The 19901-nt window shown below is 44.9% G+C and overlaps 1 protein-coding gene across 1 annotated transcript in view; it reads left to right on the top strand.

The window, feature by feature from the left end:
- Positions 1 to 19235, top strand: part of LOC147717865 (uncharacterized) — a 77788-nt gene extending 58553 nt beyond the window's left edge. Inside the window, exon 8 of the mRNA XM_086920575.1 lies at positions 19052 to 19235. Coding sequence (XP_086776701.1) covers positions 19052 to 19099 — 48 coding nt within the window. The 3' untranslated portion in view covers positions 19100 to 19235. The remainder of the gene's footprint in view (positions 1 to 19051) is intronic.
- Positions 19236 to 19901: the final 666 nt, after the last annotated feature.

Here is a 19901-nt window from a genome sequence, read left to right as displayed (position 1 = left end):
GGGATTGTTTGCCTCCTCAATTCTGTTTTTAATGAAAACACTTTTCTCTTCTCTTATCAATTTTTTATATTCTTTAAGCTTAGTTCTATAGTTTTTCTTAAGTTCAGGAGTATAACTTTTTCTCCATTTGCGCTCTGATGATTTGCATTGGGCTTTTGCAAGTTTAAGTTTTTCAGTGAACCACAGCTCTGATTTCGTTCGTCTAACTGGTGGTTTGGTGGTCCACGGGGCTATTTTATCGAATGCCTCACTTAACCAAAGTTCGTAATTATTCCATGCCTCTTGTTAGGATTGCCCCATGGCAGGAGGTTGTTCATCTAATGAACATTTAAAGAGGTCCGGGGTGTAGTTCTTCCAGTTACGAGGTTTGTGAGAGTAGGTTTTGGTAGGTGTGTGTTTAGTGAGGTTACTTGGCATTTCAGAGGTTATCATGTAATGGTCAGATCATATTAACGGGATGGGGGGGAAAATTTCGATTCCCTCCCAACTAGCAAAAATCGGATCTTAGAGATGTCCTTGTTGGTGGGTAGGGTTAGTGGACAGTAGTTTTAAGCCCAGTGAGTTGAGCGCGGTTCTTAGTGTTTGTGCTTCTTTTGCGTTAGTATCTTCAAAATGAAGATTCAAATCGCCTAAGATCATAAGGTTTTTAATGTCTTATTGCCAGCTGCGTCGCCGCTTCTATAAGTTGGTTACAAAAAGGACCCGGAGATCCAGGAGGACGGTAGATAAGTAGGGCTGTTATAGTAGTAGATGAATCTAGTATTATAGAGAATACGCCGCATTCACTGTTAATGATGGCGTGTTAGTTAGAGTACACTCTAACTCTTTTTTACAAATGAGTGCGAGTCCCCCACCACGTTGTTTGTGCCTGTCGATTCTCAGAAGACTATAGTTAGCTGGTATAGCTTCTAGAATGTCAGGGGAAGATGATTCTTCTAGCCATGTTTCGGTAAGAAACATTGCGTCAAAATCATTGTTTTCTAACAGGTCGTGGATTTCCGTTTTGTGCTTTATCATTGATCTGCAATTTAACAGTGTCATCTTCAGTTTAGCTATTGGGTCAGCGGTGTTATTTAGTGTGGGAAGTGACATGTTGCATATATTGCAGTGCGTGGGCATCAAATCAGGGTCTATGGTGTGGAGGCAGGGTTGAATTCTGTTCTTACCAATAGTAAGGAGGTCCGTTTTAGAATAGTGAATACAATGATGATATGCGTTAGAGGCTGTGTCAGTTGATTGATCTGTGGGGTCATGGAGTCCTGCCCCGCGGTCGATCGCGGATGGGCGCGGAGCCATTGACGTATGGTTTTATGCAGTCGGCCGAGCGACGTGCAGTGCGAGCCCTCACTAAGATGGCCGCTGTCCTATCTCAATTGCTTAGTTAGTCCCCGCAGATGACGGCCCGTGATTCGGCCACACCCACAAGGGTAAAGCAAGTATTCTGCCGCCTAACTAAGGGCAAGATTAAATATAAAACAATCGCCTTTGCCTTGTCTGACGCTCAAGTAGTAGTCAATGCGCGTTCAGTCAAGTGCTAAGGGGAGTGGAGAGGACACACGGGGAAAAGCAACACAATTTAAAATCAGTAGCGAGGTAATTTTAAAAATGATCCTCCCGGCTCAAGCCTCAGGAGTAAAGTGCAAAGCAGTAGGAATTGCTCACGTGCCTTCACTGGTTTTATGCAGTCGGCCGAGCGACGTGCAGTGCGAGCCCTCACTAAGATGGCCGCTGTCCTATCTCAATTGCTTAGTTAGTCCCCGCAGATGACGGCCCGTGATTCGGCCACACCCACAAGGGCAAAGCAAGTATTCTGCCGCCTAACTAAGGGCAAGATTAAATATAAAACAATTGCCTTTGCCTTGTCTGACGCTCAAGTAGTAGTCAATGCGCGTTCAGTCAAGTGCTAAGGGGAGGGGAGAGGACACACGGGGAAAAGCAACACAATTTAAAATCAGTAGCGAGGTAATTTTAAAAATTATCCTGCCGGCTCAAGCCTCAGGAGTAAAGTGCAAAGCATGGGAACAGGGCAGACCAAACTACCAAGCCAATTCTTCACCAGAAAGGAGACAAGCTTCAGGGGACCGGTTTCTGGCATTTCAGCCATCGTCGGCCCGGCTTGCTTGAATCCTGATGGTGCAGTGAGCAAGGGACTCATCTCTGAGTATACCCTGCCACACCTATAGTGGCGAAAAACGATTCAGACAAGGGGGTGTTCATCACCACCCCCTTTTCTGAATCACTCTGTTATACCAGACAACAAGACTCACTGTGCCTGCTGACACATACCCAGAGTTAAGTTAAGTTAAGTTCAGGGATTTATATAGCGCACTACTCACCCAGAGGGTCTCAAGGCGCTTGGGGAAGGGGGTTAATTTTTTGTCGAATAGCCAGGTTTTAAGTTCTTTTCTGAAGGAGATGTGGTTTTGAGTAAGGCGGAGGTGAGGGGAGTGAGTTCCAGGTCTTGGCCGCCAGGAAGGAGAAGGATCTGCCACCCATGGTGGATTTTCGGATGCGCGGGACTGCAGCGAGGGCTTGATTGGACGATCTTAGTTGGCGGGTGGGTGTGTAGAAGGACAGTCGAGTGTTGAGGCATTCGGGTCCTAGTTTGTAGAGGGCCTTGTGTGCGTGGGTGAGAAGACGGAACGTAATTCTCTTGTTGACGGGAAGCCAGTGGAGGTCTTTTAGGTGTCCGGTGATGTGATCTTGGCGAGGGATGTCCAGTATGAGTCTCGCTGATGCGTTTTGGATGAGTTGGAGTTTTTTCAGTAATTTTGCTGTGATTCCGGCGTATAGTGTGTTACCATAATCCAGTCGACTCGTGACCAGTGCCTGGGTGACAGTCTTTCTTGTCTCGAGGGGGATCCAGCGGAAGATCTTTTTGAGAATTCGAAGTACGTTGAAGTATGAGACTGCGTTGACCTGTCTGGACATTGAGAGAGAGGAGTCAAGGATGAAGCCAAGGTTACGAGCGTGGTCTGTGGGTATGGGTGCTGTGCCCAGAGCGGAAGGCCACCAAGAGTCGTCCCAGGCAGAGGGGGAAGATCCCAGGATGAGCACCTCCGTTTTGTCTGAGTTGAGTTTTAGGCGGCTGTGTTTCATCCATTCGGCTACTTTTTTCATGCCTTCGTCAAGATTGGCCTTGGCGGTGTTAGGGTCCTTGGTGAGGGAAAGGATTAACTGGGTGTCGTCGGCGTAAGAGATGATGTTAAGGTTGTGATTGTTCAAGGAAGGACAAGGGGAACCCATAGAATCGCTCGGGACCATGGGTGGCAAGTAATTATCAAAACAACAAGTGGTCCTGAGCTTACAAGAATGAAGGAAACATATATATATAGATCACAATGGAATTCTATATAGTTCAGGATTCCTTGACCAGCCGGTCAGGGAATGTTTATTTGTTCAATGAGTATAGGATTTCAGAATGCAACATATAACCCAAAACATACGGGTTACATTAGGGCACAATCCTGTGCCAAGCGTAAGGAGAGAGGTAAGGAAGTGAGGGCAAGTGAAAGAAAATATCAGGCAAACAGAGTGAGCTTACAGGTCACTGAATTAAATTCACATTGACAGTGTATCCTGGAGTCATTCATACACACAATGATATCAGGGAATTAACTGTATGAATTACTCTACGGTCGTCGACGTTTCGATCCCCAGCTCAGTTACAACGGGATCATCATCAGGACAAGTAAAATAATTTTGCCTGAACAAAAAGTCAATTATAGCACCTGTTTTTGAATAAAAGGGGGGAAAAAAGAACAGAAATATGTACAGTCATTATTAGTCTAGTCAGCGCTCACATTGTAGCTATAGACATTGCATGCGTATTCGCAGTATTCGGTGTTGCCGTGAGGCGTGAGTTTTTTGTGAAAGGCCTCAGGTACTCATGCATTTTTCCCAAAAAATCTTTCCATGATTTGTGAAGCGCCACACATACATTTGTGGTAGTGAGTACTCAATTGGTTGTGAATAGTGAGACTAGTTGATGGGAAAATTGGAGAGCCGTGAGGATTGTGAGGCTTGTGGAGGTGAACCAACAAGGTGTGATCGGGGGTGAACGGGCCAGTGCTGGCAGGTCGGGGCGTTTGACGACTGTTGGCTAGTTGGACCTACCAAGGTGGTGGGGTGAAGTACGATTAACTTCAACGGGCAGATCTGTTTAATATCATCAGCGCGATTTGTTCTGTTGAAAATAGAGATTATATCAGGGGATGTCCTTTTCAATTAGGGAATGGAGAGGAAATTGGGGAAGGAAAACCAAAGTTGGCCTATTTACCATTAATGTGAATCTTTCCTTTTTGGAGTAGTCCAAACAGAGATGCTGTGCAGGCGCAGTGAATAATCCAGAATTACGCCTGATCTGTAACAGATATTACCGTGAATACACGTTTTTTACATTAGGAAACACTTATTCTGTGGCCAAGGTGAGGGAAGTTAAATTACCATTTGCCTTACATAGGAGTATGGCACCAAGGGAAACGTCTTGTGAATAGTCAGCCAAGTACTGTGGTATTTAATAATTATCCAGCTGTAGAGGTACATAAAACAGTTAGATAAGAAAGAATATTGGTCTCCAAACGTTAAGAAATAGTTTGCTAGGGTTGGGTTTTCTTATTACCATGCTTATGCTTGGAGGTTGCAGTTGCAGAGGTTTGTAGAAAGACTGGTTAGTTGGCGTGTAAATTATACGTCCAACCACTGTGGAGGAAAAGAGTAGAGGTTTAATTTAAAATTGGGTGAGGGGATTGAGGAAACACCAGGAAGTGGCGCGGTAAATTACCGGCAGCTTTTGGGCAGGGTCGCCTTCCTCTGCTGTAGAATAACGGCGACTCGTGCGGCCAGGCGGATCCCTGGTCCGCTCTAGGGAAAAGTAAAAATTATTAGGAATACCCTGCAAGCTTTTTGTCTGCTATTCTGCTTCGGGGCGGCGGATCTCCAAGACTTACCGGGTTTCAAGGAACGCTTTGCCACGGGAGCTGCTCTCGATGGGGCGCTTCCGGGTGTGAGGAGACCTCCCATATTATTGGTTTCAATAGGGAGTCACGTTGTTCGAGCTGGGTGGCGCTTACTCCATCTCATTGGTGGAGCGCCGGACAAGTCGTCTGTAGCGAGTCACGTGATACGGGCTGGCTGGGGCTTGTTCAATTCTACTGGTGGATCGCCAGACACGTGATGAGGGGGGGAAAAAAGCCAGAGTGGCTTCATTGTTTATGCGAGTGGCCATTTTGGGCAGGGAAGATATTCCTACACAGGGCGACAGATAAATCCTTCCTACAGTTCGGGGGGGTAGAATTTTGCATAATTATTTCTTAGGGTGTGAGTTTTCTGTGTAATTAAAATTAAAGTGTTAAAAATAAAAGGTTGTGAAAATTAGATAATAAATATTAAATAATAAATGCAAATTAAAAAAATGTGCTCATGCTGTGACCAACATCATTTGTAATTAATTATAAGGAACTTACAGACCTATACATGAGTGTAACCTAATATGCATAACAATATCTTGCAGATTTTTGCCAAAAAGGACCTTTCTGAATTCCGGCTGTTCCGGGCCAAAGTTTATAATTGAGGGCACTTTGTGGGCTTACAACAGCGTTGTCCAGTCCTCACTTCTGTTGAGCCCCGTGTGAATGGTATCAAATTGTATAATTGTCTTTAGTTCTTCTCGATTAAGGAGTTGAGCCAGGTTGCCTCCTCTTTGTGGAACTTTTACTGTTTTTAGCACCGTCCACTCGATGTCATCTGCCGTATGTTTCAGTTCTGCATAGTGTTCAACGAGGGGTGCATTTGGCGTTCCACATCGTATACGGCTTCTGTGCTGGCCGATGCGGGTCTTTATTTTCTGGGTCGTTTGGCCAACGTACATTTTTGGACACGGGCATACAATTGCAAAAATGACATTGTGACTGTTGCAATTGGTGAAACTTTTCATTGTCAATGTCACATTATTATGGCTAAAGTTTCGTGCCTCGATAGTGAATTCGCACATTGTACAGCATCCACACTTAACGTGCCCCAGAATAGGAGGGAGACCCCAGTTACTTTCGATTGTGGTAGATGGAGTGGGAGCTGGTAATGCCGCTCTTACTAGATGGTCTTTCAGATTTTTACTCTTTTTAAAGGCAAATAGTGGCCTCTCTAGATGTATTGGGCCTGCATTCAAAGTGGGCCAATGCTTGAGAATGGACTGCCGTATTTTATTGGAAACAGGGGAAAAGGTGGTTACACATGCTATGCGTTCAGTTCTGTCTCTTTGTTTTGGTGTCAAAAGGGCTTCCCGGGGGCAGTACCAGGCCCTTTTAGTGGCTGTTTTGACCAATCTCCTCGGGTAGCCGCGTGCTTTCAATTTGCTCGACAGCACCTCTGCTTCCCTGAAGTAATCTGCTTTAACTGAGCAATTTCTTCTGATTCGCAGAAATTGGGAATAAGGTAGGGAGTCCCTTAATGCCTTAGGATGGTTGCTGTTGTAGCTCAAAAGTGTGTTGCGTTCCGTGGGCTTACGGAAAAGGCGTGTCAACAGTTCATTGTCATGATGGAAAATGGTCAAATCAAGGAAAGCTATCTGGTTTTTGTCATGGGTCAGGGTGAAACTGAGGCCGGCACAGTTGTTGTTCAACCAGTGATTAAAGGCATGCAGTGTAGATATGTCATGGTTCCATATAAGGAAGATGTCGTCTATATAGCGACGCCATAAGCAAATCCCTGTGTAAAAGGGGTTGCTTTCGGTTAGGATGTTGCCAGTCTCTAGGGCATCCATGAATAGGATTGCCAGGTTGGGGGCAAAAATAGCCCCCATGGAAGTCCCCTTAACCTGTTGGTAATACGTATTCTCAAACAGGAAATAGTTCCTAGTTAGGCACAATTCAAGGAGCTGTAGGATGAAGATGGTTGGGACCCTGTGAGGACGTGGTCTTGAGTCTAGGGTTTTCTGGATGACCAGTAAAGCCGCTGTCTGTGGTATGTTTGTGTACAACGACTCAACGTCCATTGTACAGAGGGTATGTATCGCTGGGTCGAAAGAGTGATGTTCCACTAAATTGATCATCTGCATACTGTCCCTCACATAACAGATAGTAGAGGGAACAAATTCTTTAATGAAGAAATCAACATAAGAGCCCAAGGGCTCTAAGATTGAGCCGCAGGCGGATACTATGGGTCTGCCTGGGGGGCTGTTAACACTCTTATGGACTTTCGGGAGAGTATAGATAACAGGCTGGCGTGGGCTTTTTACATTCAAGAATAGGTGTTCCTTCTTACTGAGGAAGCCCTGGGAAACTGCATCCGTGGTGATCTTAAGTATTGTCTCTTGTATAGTTTTGGTGGGGTTGCCTGGTAGCCTCTGGTAGTGCTCTGTGTTCCCTAACTGCCGTAAGATCTCAAGTTTGTAGGAATCGGCATCTTGGAGGACAATTCCACCGCCCTTGTCGGCGCTCTTGATGACTAGAAGAGAGTTGTTCTTAAGTGATTTGATGGCGTCTTTTTCTGCCCTGGATATATTATAGGGGACATATAGTTTTTTCTTTTCGATGGCAACTAGGTCCTTATGTACCAATTTTTCAAAGGTTCTAACCTCTGAGGGGATCATGCTAGCCGATGGGAGAAATGTGGAAGGTGGACGGAATGGAGTATTAGCATTGGTTGCAGGAGGGGGATGTAGTTGAAAAAAGGCTTTCAGACGGATTAATCTGAAAAACCTGAGGAGTTCGGTTTGTAACTCCATAAAATCTGGACGGATAGTAGGTACAAAAGAAAGTCCTTTCTTTAGTAAGGCTATCTCTGGGTCCTGCAATAAGTGTCTGGATAAATTGAAAATTGGTATTAGTTCTGATATATTGGAGGGGCGCGAGGAATTTGTGGTGCCTGTGAGGCTTACCACTGATAAAAATTGTTCCTGGTCTTGCGTTCCCCTGGAGGGTTGACCCATCTCTGCGGTTTCTTGACCCTGCCTCTTTGCGGGGTATTGGGTTGGCCCCTCGATAAAAAATTAGTTTGGGCTCCTCCCCCGCGTCTTTGATTACTGCCACCCTCACCTGGATCAGAGCTTTCAGATGAATCCTCTGAGGTTTCAGAGAAGCCTACTATGTTTTGGCGTCTATTGTACCTGCCCCAGGGTCTGCTGTTAGGATTAAATTGCGGCCTATTGACATAAAAGTCTTTCTGGAGGTAGGGGTAAGTGTTTTCCACGTTATAGTTTTTGATATCTTTCTTTATTTTGTTGGACTTTTTATTCTGTTCGATGCGGTGGAATTCTGCCACCGTCTTTTCTACCTGTTCTAATAGTTTTTTACAGTCTGAGGACGGGTCAGAGTCATTAATTTGTTTCAGTAAGTCGCTAATTTCAGTTTCTAGCGTTTTCAGGGTCTCTGAGGCAATATCGATACCTAGGGCTAGCCAATGTCGGGAGCACGTTGTGCCTATGTAGCTAAAGTTGGAGATGTACTTCGGGTTGTCTGTAAAGATCCCCGGTATATTACGGACCTGTAGACCTACGGGAATTACATCTGCTTTAAGGTAATCTGTCAGCATAAGTACCATGAGTTGTAGTCGTACTTGTTTCTTTTTTAATTTCTCCAATTGCTCAGGTAAAGAAGAGTTAGTAACTGTGGGTGCATCAGGGGTATCCGATAGTAAGGATGGTCCAGAACAGAGTTGTTTAAGGTATTCTGCGGTGTACAAGGGAGCATGTGCTGACATAACTATTCAGAGTGAAAGGTACAGGATAAGTAGTGTGGTGGCACTAGGGTGCCCAGCCTCGTAGTGACGAGGGTAAAGGTTTCAAGAGAAAAACCCCTGCAATCATGCGATTGCGCTTAATTGTTCAAGGAAGGACAAGGGGAACCCATAGAATCGCTCGGGACCATGGGTGGCAAGTAATTATCAAAACAACAAGTGGTCCTGAGCTTACAAGAATGAAGGAAACATATATATATAGATCACAATGGAATTCTATATAGTTCAGGATTCCTTGACCAGCCGGTCAGGGAATGTTTATTTGTTCAATGAGTATAGGATTTCAGAATGCAACATATAACCCAAAACATACGGGTTACATTAGGGCACAATCCTGTGCCAAGCGTAAGGAGAGAGGTAAGGAAGTGAGGGCAAGTGAAAGAAAATATCAGGCAAACAGAGTGAGCTTACAGGTCACTGAATTAAATTCACATTGACAGTGTATCCTGGAGTCATTCATACACACAATGATATCAGGGAATTAACTGTATGAATTACTCTACGGTCGTCGACGTTTCGATCCCCAGCTCAGTTACAACGGGATCATCATCAGGACAAGTAAAATAATTTTGCCTGAACAAAAAGTCAATTATAGCACCTGTTTTTGAATAAAAGGGGGGAAAAAAGAACAGAAATATGTACAGTCATTATTAGTCTAGTCAGCGCTCACATTGTAACTATAGACATTGCATGCGTATTCGCAGTATTCGGTGTTGCCGTGAGGCGTGAGTTTTTTGTGCGAATGTATCGAGGCACGAAACTTTAGCCATAATAATGTGACATTGACAATGAAAAGTTTCACCAATTGCAACAGTCACAATGTCATTTATGCAATTGTATGCCCGTGTCCAAAAATGTACGTTGGCCAAACTACCCAGAAAATAAAGACCCGCATCGGCCAGCACAGAAGCCGTATACGATGTGGAACGCCAAATGCACCCCTCGTTGAACACTATGCAGAACTTAAACATACGGCAGATGACATCGAGTGGACGGTGCTAAAAACAGTAAAAGTTCCACAAAGAGGAGGCAACCTGGCTCAACTCCTTAATCGAGAAGAACTAAAGACAATTATACAATTTGATACCATCCACACGGGGCTCAACAGAAGTGAGGACTGGACAACGCTGTTGTAAGCCCACAAAGTGCCCTCAATTATAAACTTTGGCCCGGAACAGCCGGAATTCAGAAAGGTCCTTTTTGGCAAAAATCTGCGAGATATTGTTATGCATATTAGGTTACACTCATGTATAGGTCTGTAAGTTCCTTATAATTAATTACAAATGATGTTGGTCACAGCATGAGCACATTTTTTTAATTTGCATTTATTATTTAATATTTATTATCTAATTTTCACAACCTTTTATTTTTAACACTTTAATTTTAATTACACAGAAAACTCACACCCTAAGAAATAATTATGCAAAATTCTACCCCCCCGAACTGTAGGAAGGATTTATCTGTCGCCCTGTGTAGGAATATCTTCCCTGCCCAAAATGGCCACTCGCATAAACAATGAAGCCACTCTGGCTTTTTTCCCCCCCTCATCACGTGTCTGGCGATCCACCAGTAGAATTGAACAAGCCCCAGCCAGCCCGTATCACGTGACTCGCTACAGACGACTTGTCCGGCGCTCCACCAATGAGATGGAGTAAGCGCCACCCAGCTCGAACCACGTGACTCCCTATTGAAACCAATAATATGGGAGGTCTCCTCACACCCGGAAGCGCCCCATCGAGAGCAGCTCCCGTGGCAAAGCGTTCCTTGAAACCCGGTAAGTCTTGGAGATCCGCCGCCCCGAAGCAGAATAGCAGACAAAAAGCTTGCAGGGTATTCCTAATAATTTTTACTTTTCCCTAGAGCGGACCAGGGATCCGCCTGGCCGCACGAGTCGCCGTTATTCTACAGCAGAGGAAGGCGACCCTGCCCAAAAGCTGCCGGTAATTTACCGCGCCACTTCCTGGTGTTTCCTCAATCCCCTCACCCAATTTTAAATTAAACCTCTACTCTTTTCCTCCACAGTGGTTGGACGTATAATTTACACGCCAACTAACCAGTCTTTCTACAAACCTCTGCAACTGCAACCTCCAAGCATAAGCATGGTAATAAGAAAACCCAACCCTAGCAAACTATTTCTTAACGTTTGGAGACCAATATTCTTTCTTATCTAACTGTTTTATGTACCTCTACAGCTGGATAATTATTAAATACCACAGTACTTGGCTGACTATTCACAAGACGTTTCCCTTGGTGCCATACTCCTATGTAAGGCAAATGGTAATTTAACTTCCCTCACCTTGGCCACAGAATAAGTGTTTCCTAATGTAAAAAACGTGTATTCACGGTAATATCTGTTACAGATCAGGCGTAATTCTGGATTATTCACTGCGCCTGCACAGCATCTCTGTTTGGACTACTCCAAAAAGGAAAGATTCACATTAATGGTAAATAGGCCAACTTTGGTTTTCCTTTCCCAATTTCCTCTCCATTCCCTAATTGAAAAGGACATCCCCTGATATAATCTCTATTTTCAACAGAACAAATCGCGCTGATGATATTAAACAGATCTGCCCGTTGAAGTTAATCGTACTTCACCCCACCACCTTGGTAGGTCCAACTAGCCAACAGTCGTCAAACGCCCCGACCTGCCAGCACTGGCCCGTTCACCCCCGATCACACCTTGTTGGTTCACCTCCACAAGCCTCACAACCCTCACGGCTCTCCAATTTTCCCATCAACTAGTCTCACTATTCACAACCAATTGAGTACTCACTACCACAAATGTATGTGTGGCGCTTCACAAATCATGGAAAGATTTTTTGGGAAAAATGCATGAGTACCTGAGGCCTTTCACAAAAAACTCACGCCTCACGGCAACACCGAATACTGCGAATACGCATGCAATGTCTATAGTTACAATGTGAGCGCTGACTAGACTAATAATGACTGTACATATTTCTGTTCTTTTTTCCCCCCTTTTATTCAAAAACAGGTGCTATAATTGACTTTTTGTTCAGGCAAAATTATTTTACTTGTCCTGATGATGATCCCGTTGTAACTGAGCTGGGGATCGAAACGTCGACGACCGTAGAGTAATTCATACAGTTAATTCCCTGATATCATTGTGTGTATGAATGACTCCAGGATACACTGTCAATGTGAATTTAATTCAGTGACCTGTAAGCTCACTCTGTTTGCCTGATATTTTCTTTCACTTGCCCTCACTTCCTTACCTCTCTCCTTACGCTTGGCACAGGATTGTGCCCTAATGTAACCCGTATGTTTTGGGTTATATGTTGCATTCTGAAATCCTATACTCATTGAACAAATAAACATTCCCTGACCGGCTGGTCAAGGAATCCTGAACTATATAGAATTCCATTGTGATCTATATATATATGTTTCCTTCATTCTTGTAAGCTCAGGACCACTTGTTGTTTTGATAATTACTTGCCACCCATGGTCCCGAGCGATTCTATGGGTTCCCCTTGTCCTTCCTTGAACAATTAAGCGCAATCGCATGATTGCAGGGGTTTTTCTCTTGAAACCTTTACCCTCGTCACTACGAGGCTGGGCACCCTAGTGCCACCACACTACTTCTCCTGTACCTTTCACTCTGAATAGTTATGTCAGCACATGCTCCCTTGTACACCGCAGAATACCTTAAACAACTCTGTTCTGGACCATCCTTACTATCGGATACCCCTGATGCACCCACAGTTACTAACTCTTCTTTACCTGAGCAATTGGAGAAATTAAAAAAGAAACAAGTACGACTACAACTCATGGTACTTATGCTGACAGATTACCTTAAAGCAGATGTAATTCCCGTAGGTCTACAGGTCCGTAATATACCGGGGATCTTTACAGACAACCCGAAGTACATCTCCAACTTTAGCTACATAGGCACAACGTGCTCCCGACATTGGCTAGCCCTAGGTATCGATATTGCCTCAGAGACCCTGAAAACGCTAGAAACTGAAATTAGCGACTTACTGAAACAAATTAATGACTCTGACCCGTCCTCAGACTGTAAAAAACTATTAGAACAGGTAGAAAAGACGGTGGCAGAATTCCACCGCATCGAACAGAATAAAAAGTCCAACAAAATAAAGAAAGATATCAAAAACTATAACGTGGAAAACACTTACCCCTACCTCCAGAAAGACTTTTATGTCAATAGGCCGCAATTTAATCCTAACAGCAGACCCTGGGGCAAGTACAATAGACGCCAAAACATAGTAGGCTTCTCTGAAACCTCAGAGGATTCATCTGAAAGCTCTGATCCAGGTGAGGGTGGCAGTAATCAAAGACGCGGGGGAGGAGCCCAAACTAATTTTTTATCGAGGGGCCAACCCAATACCCCGCAAAGAGGCAGGGTCAAGAAACCGCAGAGATGGGTCAACCCTCCGGGGGAACGCAAGACCAGGAACAATTTTTATCAGTGGTAAGCCTCACAGGTACCACAAATTCCTCGCGCCCCTCCAATATATCAGAACTAATACCAATTTTCAATTTATCCAGACACTTATTGCAGGACCCAGAGATAGCCTTACTAAAGAAAGGACTTTCTTTTGTACCTACTATCCGTCCAGATTTTATGGAGTTACAAACCGAACTCCTCAGGTTTTTCAGATTAATCCGTCTGAAAGCCTTTTTTCAACTACATCCCCCTCCTGCAACCAATGCTAATACTCCATTCCGTCCACCTTCCACATTTCTCCCATCGGCTAGCATGATCCCCTCAGAGGTTAGAACCTTTGAAAAATTGGTACATAAGGACCTAGTTGCCATCGAAAAGAAAAAACTATATGTCCCCTATAATATATCCAGGGCAGAAAAAGACGCCATCAAATCACTTAAGAACAACTCTCTTCTAGTCATCAAGAGCGCCGACAAGGGCGGTGGAATTGTCCTCCAAGATGCTGATTCCTACAAACTTGAGATCTTACGGCAGTTAGGGAACACAGAGCACTACCAGAGGCTACCAGGCAACCCCACCAAAACTATACAAGAGACAATACTTAAGATCACCACGGATGCAGTTTCCCAGGGCTTCCTCAGTAAGAAGGAACAGCTATTCTTGAATGTAAAAAGCCCACGCCAGCCAGTTATCTATACTCTCCCGAAAGTCCATAAGAGTGTTAACAGCCCCCCAGGCAGACCCATAGTATCCGCCTGCGGCTCAATCTTAGAGCCCTTGGGCTCTTATGTTGATTTCTTCATTAAAGAATTTGTTCCCTCTACTATCTGTTATGTGAGGGACAGTATGCAGATGATCAATTTAGTGGAACATCACTCTTTCGACCCAGCGATACATACCCTCTGTACAATGGACGTTGAGTCGTTGTACACAAACATACCACAGACAGCAGCTTTACTGGTCATCCAGAAAACCCTAGACTCAAGACCACGTCCTCACAGGGTCCCAACCATCTTCATCCTACAGCTCCTTGAATTGTGCCTAACTAGGAACTATTTCCTGTTTGAGAATACGTATTACCAACAGGTTAAGGGGACTTCCATGGGGGCTATTTTTGCCCCCAACCTGGCAATCCTATTCATGGATGCCCTAGAGACTGGCAACATCCTAACCGAAAGCAACCCCTTTTACACAGGGATTTGCTTATGGCGTCGCTATATAGACGACATCTTCCTTATATGGAACCATGACATATCTACACTGCATGCCTTTAATCACTGGTTGAACAACAACTGTGCCGGCCTCAGTTTCACCCTGACCCATGACAAAAACCAGATAGCTTTCCTTGATTTGACCATTTTCCATCATGACAATGAACTGTTGACACGCCTTTTCCGTAAGCCCACGGAACGCAACACACTTTTGAGCTACAACAGCAACCATCCTAAGGCATTAAGGGACTCCCTACCTTATTCCCAATTTCTGCGAATCAGAAGAAATTGCTCAGTTAAAGCAGATTACTTCAGGGAAGCAGAGGTGCTGTCGAGCAAATTGAAAGCACGCGGCTACCCGAGGAGATTGGTCAAAACAGCCACTAAAAGGGCCTGGTACTGCCCCCGGGAAGCCCTTTTGACACCAAAACAAAGAGACAGAACTGAACGCATAGCATGTGTAACCACCTTTTCCCCTGTTTCCAATAAAATACGGCAGTCCATTCTCAAGCATTGGCCCACTTTGAATGCAGGCCCAATACATCTAGAGAGGCCACTATTTGCCTTTAAAAAGAGTAAAAATCTGAAAGACCATCTAGTAAGAGCGGCATTACCAGCTCCCACTCCATCTACCACAATCGAAAGTAACTGGGGTCTCCCTCCTATTCTGGGGCACGTTAAGTGTGGATGCTGTACAATGTGCGAATTCACTATCGAGGCACGAAACTTTAGCCATAATAATGTGACATTGACAATGAAAAGTTTCACCAATTGCAACAGTCACAATGTCATTTATGCAATTGTATGCCCGTGTCCAAAAATGTACGTTGGCCAAACGACCCAGAAAATAAAGACCCGCATCGGCCAGCACAGAAGCCGTATACGATGTGGAACGCCAAATGCACCCCTCGTTGAACACTATGCAGAACTGAAACATACGGCAGATGACATCGAGTGGACGGTGCTAAAAACAGTAAAAGTTCCACAAAGAGGAGGCAACCTGGCTCAACTCCTTAATCGAGAAGAACTAAAGACAATTATACAATTTGATACTATCCACACGGGGCTCAACAGAAGTGAGGACTGGACAACGCTGTTGTAAGCCCACAAAGTGCCCTCAATTATAAACTTTGGCCCGGAACAGCCGGAATTCAGAAAGGTCCTTTTTGGCAAAAATCTGCAAGATATTGTTATGCATATTAGGTTACACTCATGTATAGGTCTGTAAGTTCCTTATAATTAATTACAAATGATGTTGGTCACAGCATGAGCACATTTTTTTAATTTGCATTTATTATTTAATATTTATTATCTAATTTTCACAACCTTTTATTTTTAACACTTTAATTTTAATTACACAGAAAACTCACACCCTAAGAAATAATTATGCAAAATTCTACCCCCCCGAACTGTAGGAAGGATTTATCTGTCGCCCTGTGTAGGAATATCTTCCCTGCCCAAAATGGCCACTCGCATAAACAATGAAGCCACTCTGGCTTTTTTCCCCCCCTCATCACGTGTCTGGCGATCCACCAGTAGAATTGAACAAGCCCCAGCCAGCCCGTATCACGTGACTCGCTACAGACGACTTGTCCGGCGCTCCACCAATGAGATGGAGTAAGCGCCACCCAGCTCGAACCACGTGACTCCCTATTGAAACCAATAATATGGGAGGTCTCCTCACACCCGGAAGCGCCCCATCGAGAGCAGCTCCCGTGGCAAAGCGTTCCTTGAAACCCGGTAAGTCTTGGAGATCCGCCGCCCCGAAGCAGAATAGCAGACAAAAAGCTTGCAGGGTATTCCTAATAATTTTTACTTTTCCCTAGAGCGGACCAGGGATCCGCCTGGCCGCACGAGTCGCCGTTATTCTACAGCAGAGGAAGGCGACCCTGCCCAAAAGCTGCCGGTAATTTACCGCGCCACTTCCTGGTGTTTCCTCAATCCCCTCACCCAATTTTAAATTAAACCTCTACTCTTTTCCTCCACAGTGGTTGGACGTATAATTTACACGCCAACTAACCAGTCTTTCTACAAACCTCTGCAACTGCAACCTCCAAGCATAAGCATGGTAATAAGAAAACCCAACCCTAGCAAACTATTTCTTAACGTTTGGAGACCAATATTCTTTCTTATCTAACTGTTTTATGTACCTCTACAGCTGGATAATTATTAAATACCACAGTACTTGGCTGACTATTCACAAGACGTTTCCCTTGGTGCCATACTCCTATGTAAGGCAAATGGTAATTTAACTTCCCTCACCTTGGCCACAGAATAAGTGTTTCCTAATGTAAAAAACGTGTATTCACGGTAATATCTGTTACAGATCAGGCGTAATTCTGGATTATTCACTGCGCCTGCACAGCATCTCTGTTTGGACTACTCCAAAAAGGAAAGATTCACATTAATGGTAAATAGGCCAACTTTGGTTTTCCTTCCCCAATTTCCTCTCCATTCCCTAATTGAAAAGGACATCCCCTGATATAATCTCTATTTTCAACAGAACAAATCGCGCTGATGATATTAAACAGATCTGCCCGTTGAAGTTAATCGTACTTCACCCCACCACCTTGGTAGGTCCAACTAGCCAACAGTCGTCAAACGCCCCGACCTGCCAGCACTGGCCCGTTCACCCCCGATCACACCTTGTTGGTTCACCTCCACAAGCCTCACAACCCTCACGGCTCTCCAATTTTCCCATCAACTAGTCTCACTATTCACAACCAATTGAGTACTCACTACCACAAATGTATGTGTGGCGCTTCACAAATCATGGAAAGATTTTTTGGAAAAAATGCATGAGTACCTGAGGCCTTTCACAAAAAACTCACGCCTCACGGCAACACCTAATACTGCGAATACGCATGCAATGTCTATAGTTACAATGTGAGCGCTGACTAGACTAATGACTGTACATATTTCTGTTCTTTTTTCCCCCCTTTTATTCAAAAACAGGTGCTATAATTGACTTTTTGTTCAGGCAAAATTATTTTACTTGTCCTGATGATGATCCCGTTGTAACTGAGCTGGGGATCGAAACGTCGACGACCGTAGAGTAATTCATACAGTTAATTCCCTGATATCATTGTGTGTATGAATGACTCCAGGATACACTGTCAATGTGAATTTAATTCAGTGACCTGTAAGCTCACTCTGTTTGCCTGATATTTTCTTTCACTTGCCCTCACTTCCTTACCTCTCTCCTTACGCTTGGCACAGGATTGTGCCCTAATGTAACCCGTATGTTTTGGGTTATATGTTGCATTCTGAAATCCTATACTCATTGAACAAATAAACATTCCCTGACCGGCTGGTCAAGGAATCCTGAACTATATAGAATTCCATTGTGATCTATATATATATGTTTCCTTCATTCTTGTAAGCTCAGGACCACTTGTTGATAGTTAAGGTTGTGATGGCGCGTGATGGATGCGAGTGGGCTCATGTAAACGTTGAAGAGGGTGGGACTGAGTGATGATCCTTGTGGTACGCCACAGATGACTTCAGTGGCCTCTGAGTTGAATGGGGGAAGTCAGACTCTTTGAGTTCGCCCGGCGAGGAATGAGATGATCCAGCCCAAGGCTTTTCCTTGTATGCCGATGTTGCTGAGGCGTTGTATGAGGGTGCTGTGGCAGACTGTGTTGAAAGCGGCGGAGAGGTCGAGTAGAATGAGGGCCGCTGTTTCTCCATTATCCAGTAGTGTTCGGATGTCGTCTGTCGCTGCAATGAGGGCTGTTTCGGTGCTGTGTTTGGATCGAAATTCGGACTGAGAGGGATCGAGGGAGTTGTTGGATTCAAGGAAGGCGGCGAGCTGGCTGTTGACGGCTTTCTCAATGACTTTGGCGGGGAAAGGGAGGAGGGATATGGGTTGGTAGATGACCCAGAGAGATGACCTCTGTTATACCAGACAACAGGACTCACTGTGCCTGATGACACATACCCAGAGAGATGACCTCTGTTATACCAGACAACAGTACTCTCTGTGACTGACGACACATACCCAGAGAGATGACCTCTGTTATACCAGACAACAGGACTCACTGTGCCTGATGACACATACCCAGAGAGATGACCTTTGCTATACCAGAGAACAGGACTCACTGCGCCTGACGATACATACCCAGAGAGATGACCTCTGTTACACCAGATAAAAGGAGTCACTGCTTCTGCTAACACATATTCAGAGTGAGATGACCTCTGTTACACAAAATGACAGGACTGACTGCACTTCCTAACACATACCCAGATTGAGATGACTTCATTACACCTTTACACAGAGGTCAATGCTCCTAATCATTCGAAACCAGCGTGAGATGACTCATTGTCCCTGTAAGGGGACCTCTGTTACTCCCTTTCACAGAAGCCACCCTTACACAGCACCCAGTGCACTTACTAACTAATATGCAGTGTGAGATTAGATCTCCTGGGTTTTATGTGCTTACAGAGTCCTTCTTGGTATCCCGAGCATCTCAGTACACACTGCTCAAGTTCCTTAATTTACACTGACTCTTCTCTTTTCACTTACTTGACCCTGTCCCATCTGCCTTGGATTTCTTTCTCCTTTCACTCTTGGCTCTCAGCTGTGTATGTTGCGTTTACTTTCTCAGCTTATACTTCATCATTTCTAAGCACAAAGTACTCGAGGACAAGAACCTATCATGCCTCTTATGTTATGTTGTTCCAGCCCTCCAGAGATGTGGACAGCAACATCTACATGACACCTGGGATATAGAAGAGCCTCAGCCTCTCTCACAACTCTTGGACTGAACAAGGACACTGAAGCCCGCCTCCCATGGCAGGCCTTCCAGGATGGTCCATTGAAGATTCATCTCCCTGCCTCAGACCTCTGAGACTGAATGAGGACACTGAAGCCCATCTCCCATGGCAAGCCTTCCAGGCAGGCAGCTTGCAGCTTCATCTCTCTGCCTCAGACCTCTGAGACTGAATGAGGATACTGAAGCCCGCCTCCCATGGCAGAGCTTCCAGGATAGTCCATTGAAGATTCATCTCCCTGCCTTAGACCTCTGAGACTGAATGAGGACACTGAAGCCCACTTCCCATGGCAGGCCTTCCAGGATGGATGGTCCATTGAAGATTAATCTCCCTGCCTTAGACCTCTGAGACTGAATGAGGACACTGAAGCCCACTTCCCATGGCAGACCTTCCAGGATTGTCCATTGAAGATTCATCTCCCTGCCTCAGACCTCTGAGACTGAATGAGGACACTGAAGCCCACTTCCCATGGCAGACCTTCCAGGATTGTCCATTGAAGATTCATCTCCCTGCCTCAGACCTCTGAGACTGAATGAGGACACTGAAGCCCACTTCCCATGGCAGACCTTCCAGGATTGTCCATTGAAGATTCATCTCCCTGCCTCAGACCTCTGAGACTGAATGAGGACACTGAAGCCCGCCTCCCATGGCAGACCTTCCAGGCAGGCACCTTGCAGATTCATCTCCCTGCCTCAGACCTCTGAGACTGAATGAGGACACTGAAGCCTGCCTCCCATGGCAGACCTTCCAGGATGGTCCAT

The sequence above is a fragment of the Lissotriton vulgaris genome, chromosome 5 (genome assembly GCF_964263255.1).
Source record: "Lissotriton vulgaris chromosome 5, aLisVul1.2, whole genome shotgun sequence".
Taxonomy (NCBI): domain Eukaryota; kingdom Metazoa; phylum Chordata; class Amphibia; order Caudata; family Salamandridae; genus Lissotriton; species Lissotriton vulgaris.
The sequence above is the reverse complement of the archived record's forward strand: the minus strand, read 5'-3'. Positions and strand labels throughout refer to the sequence as shown.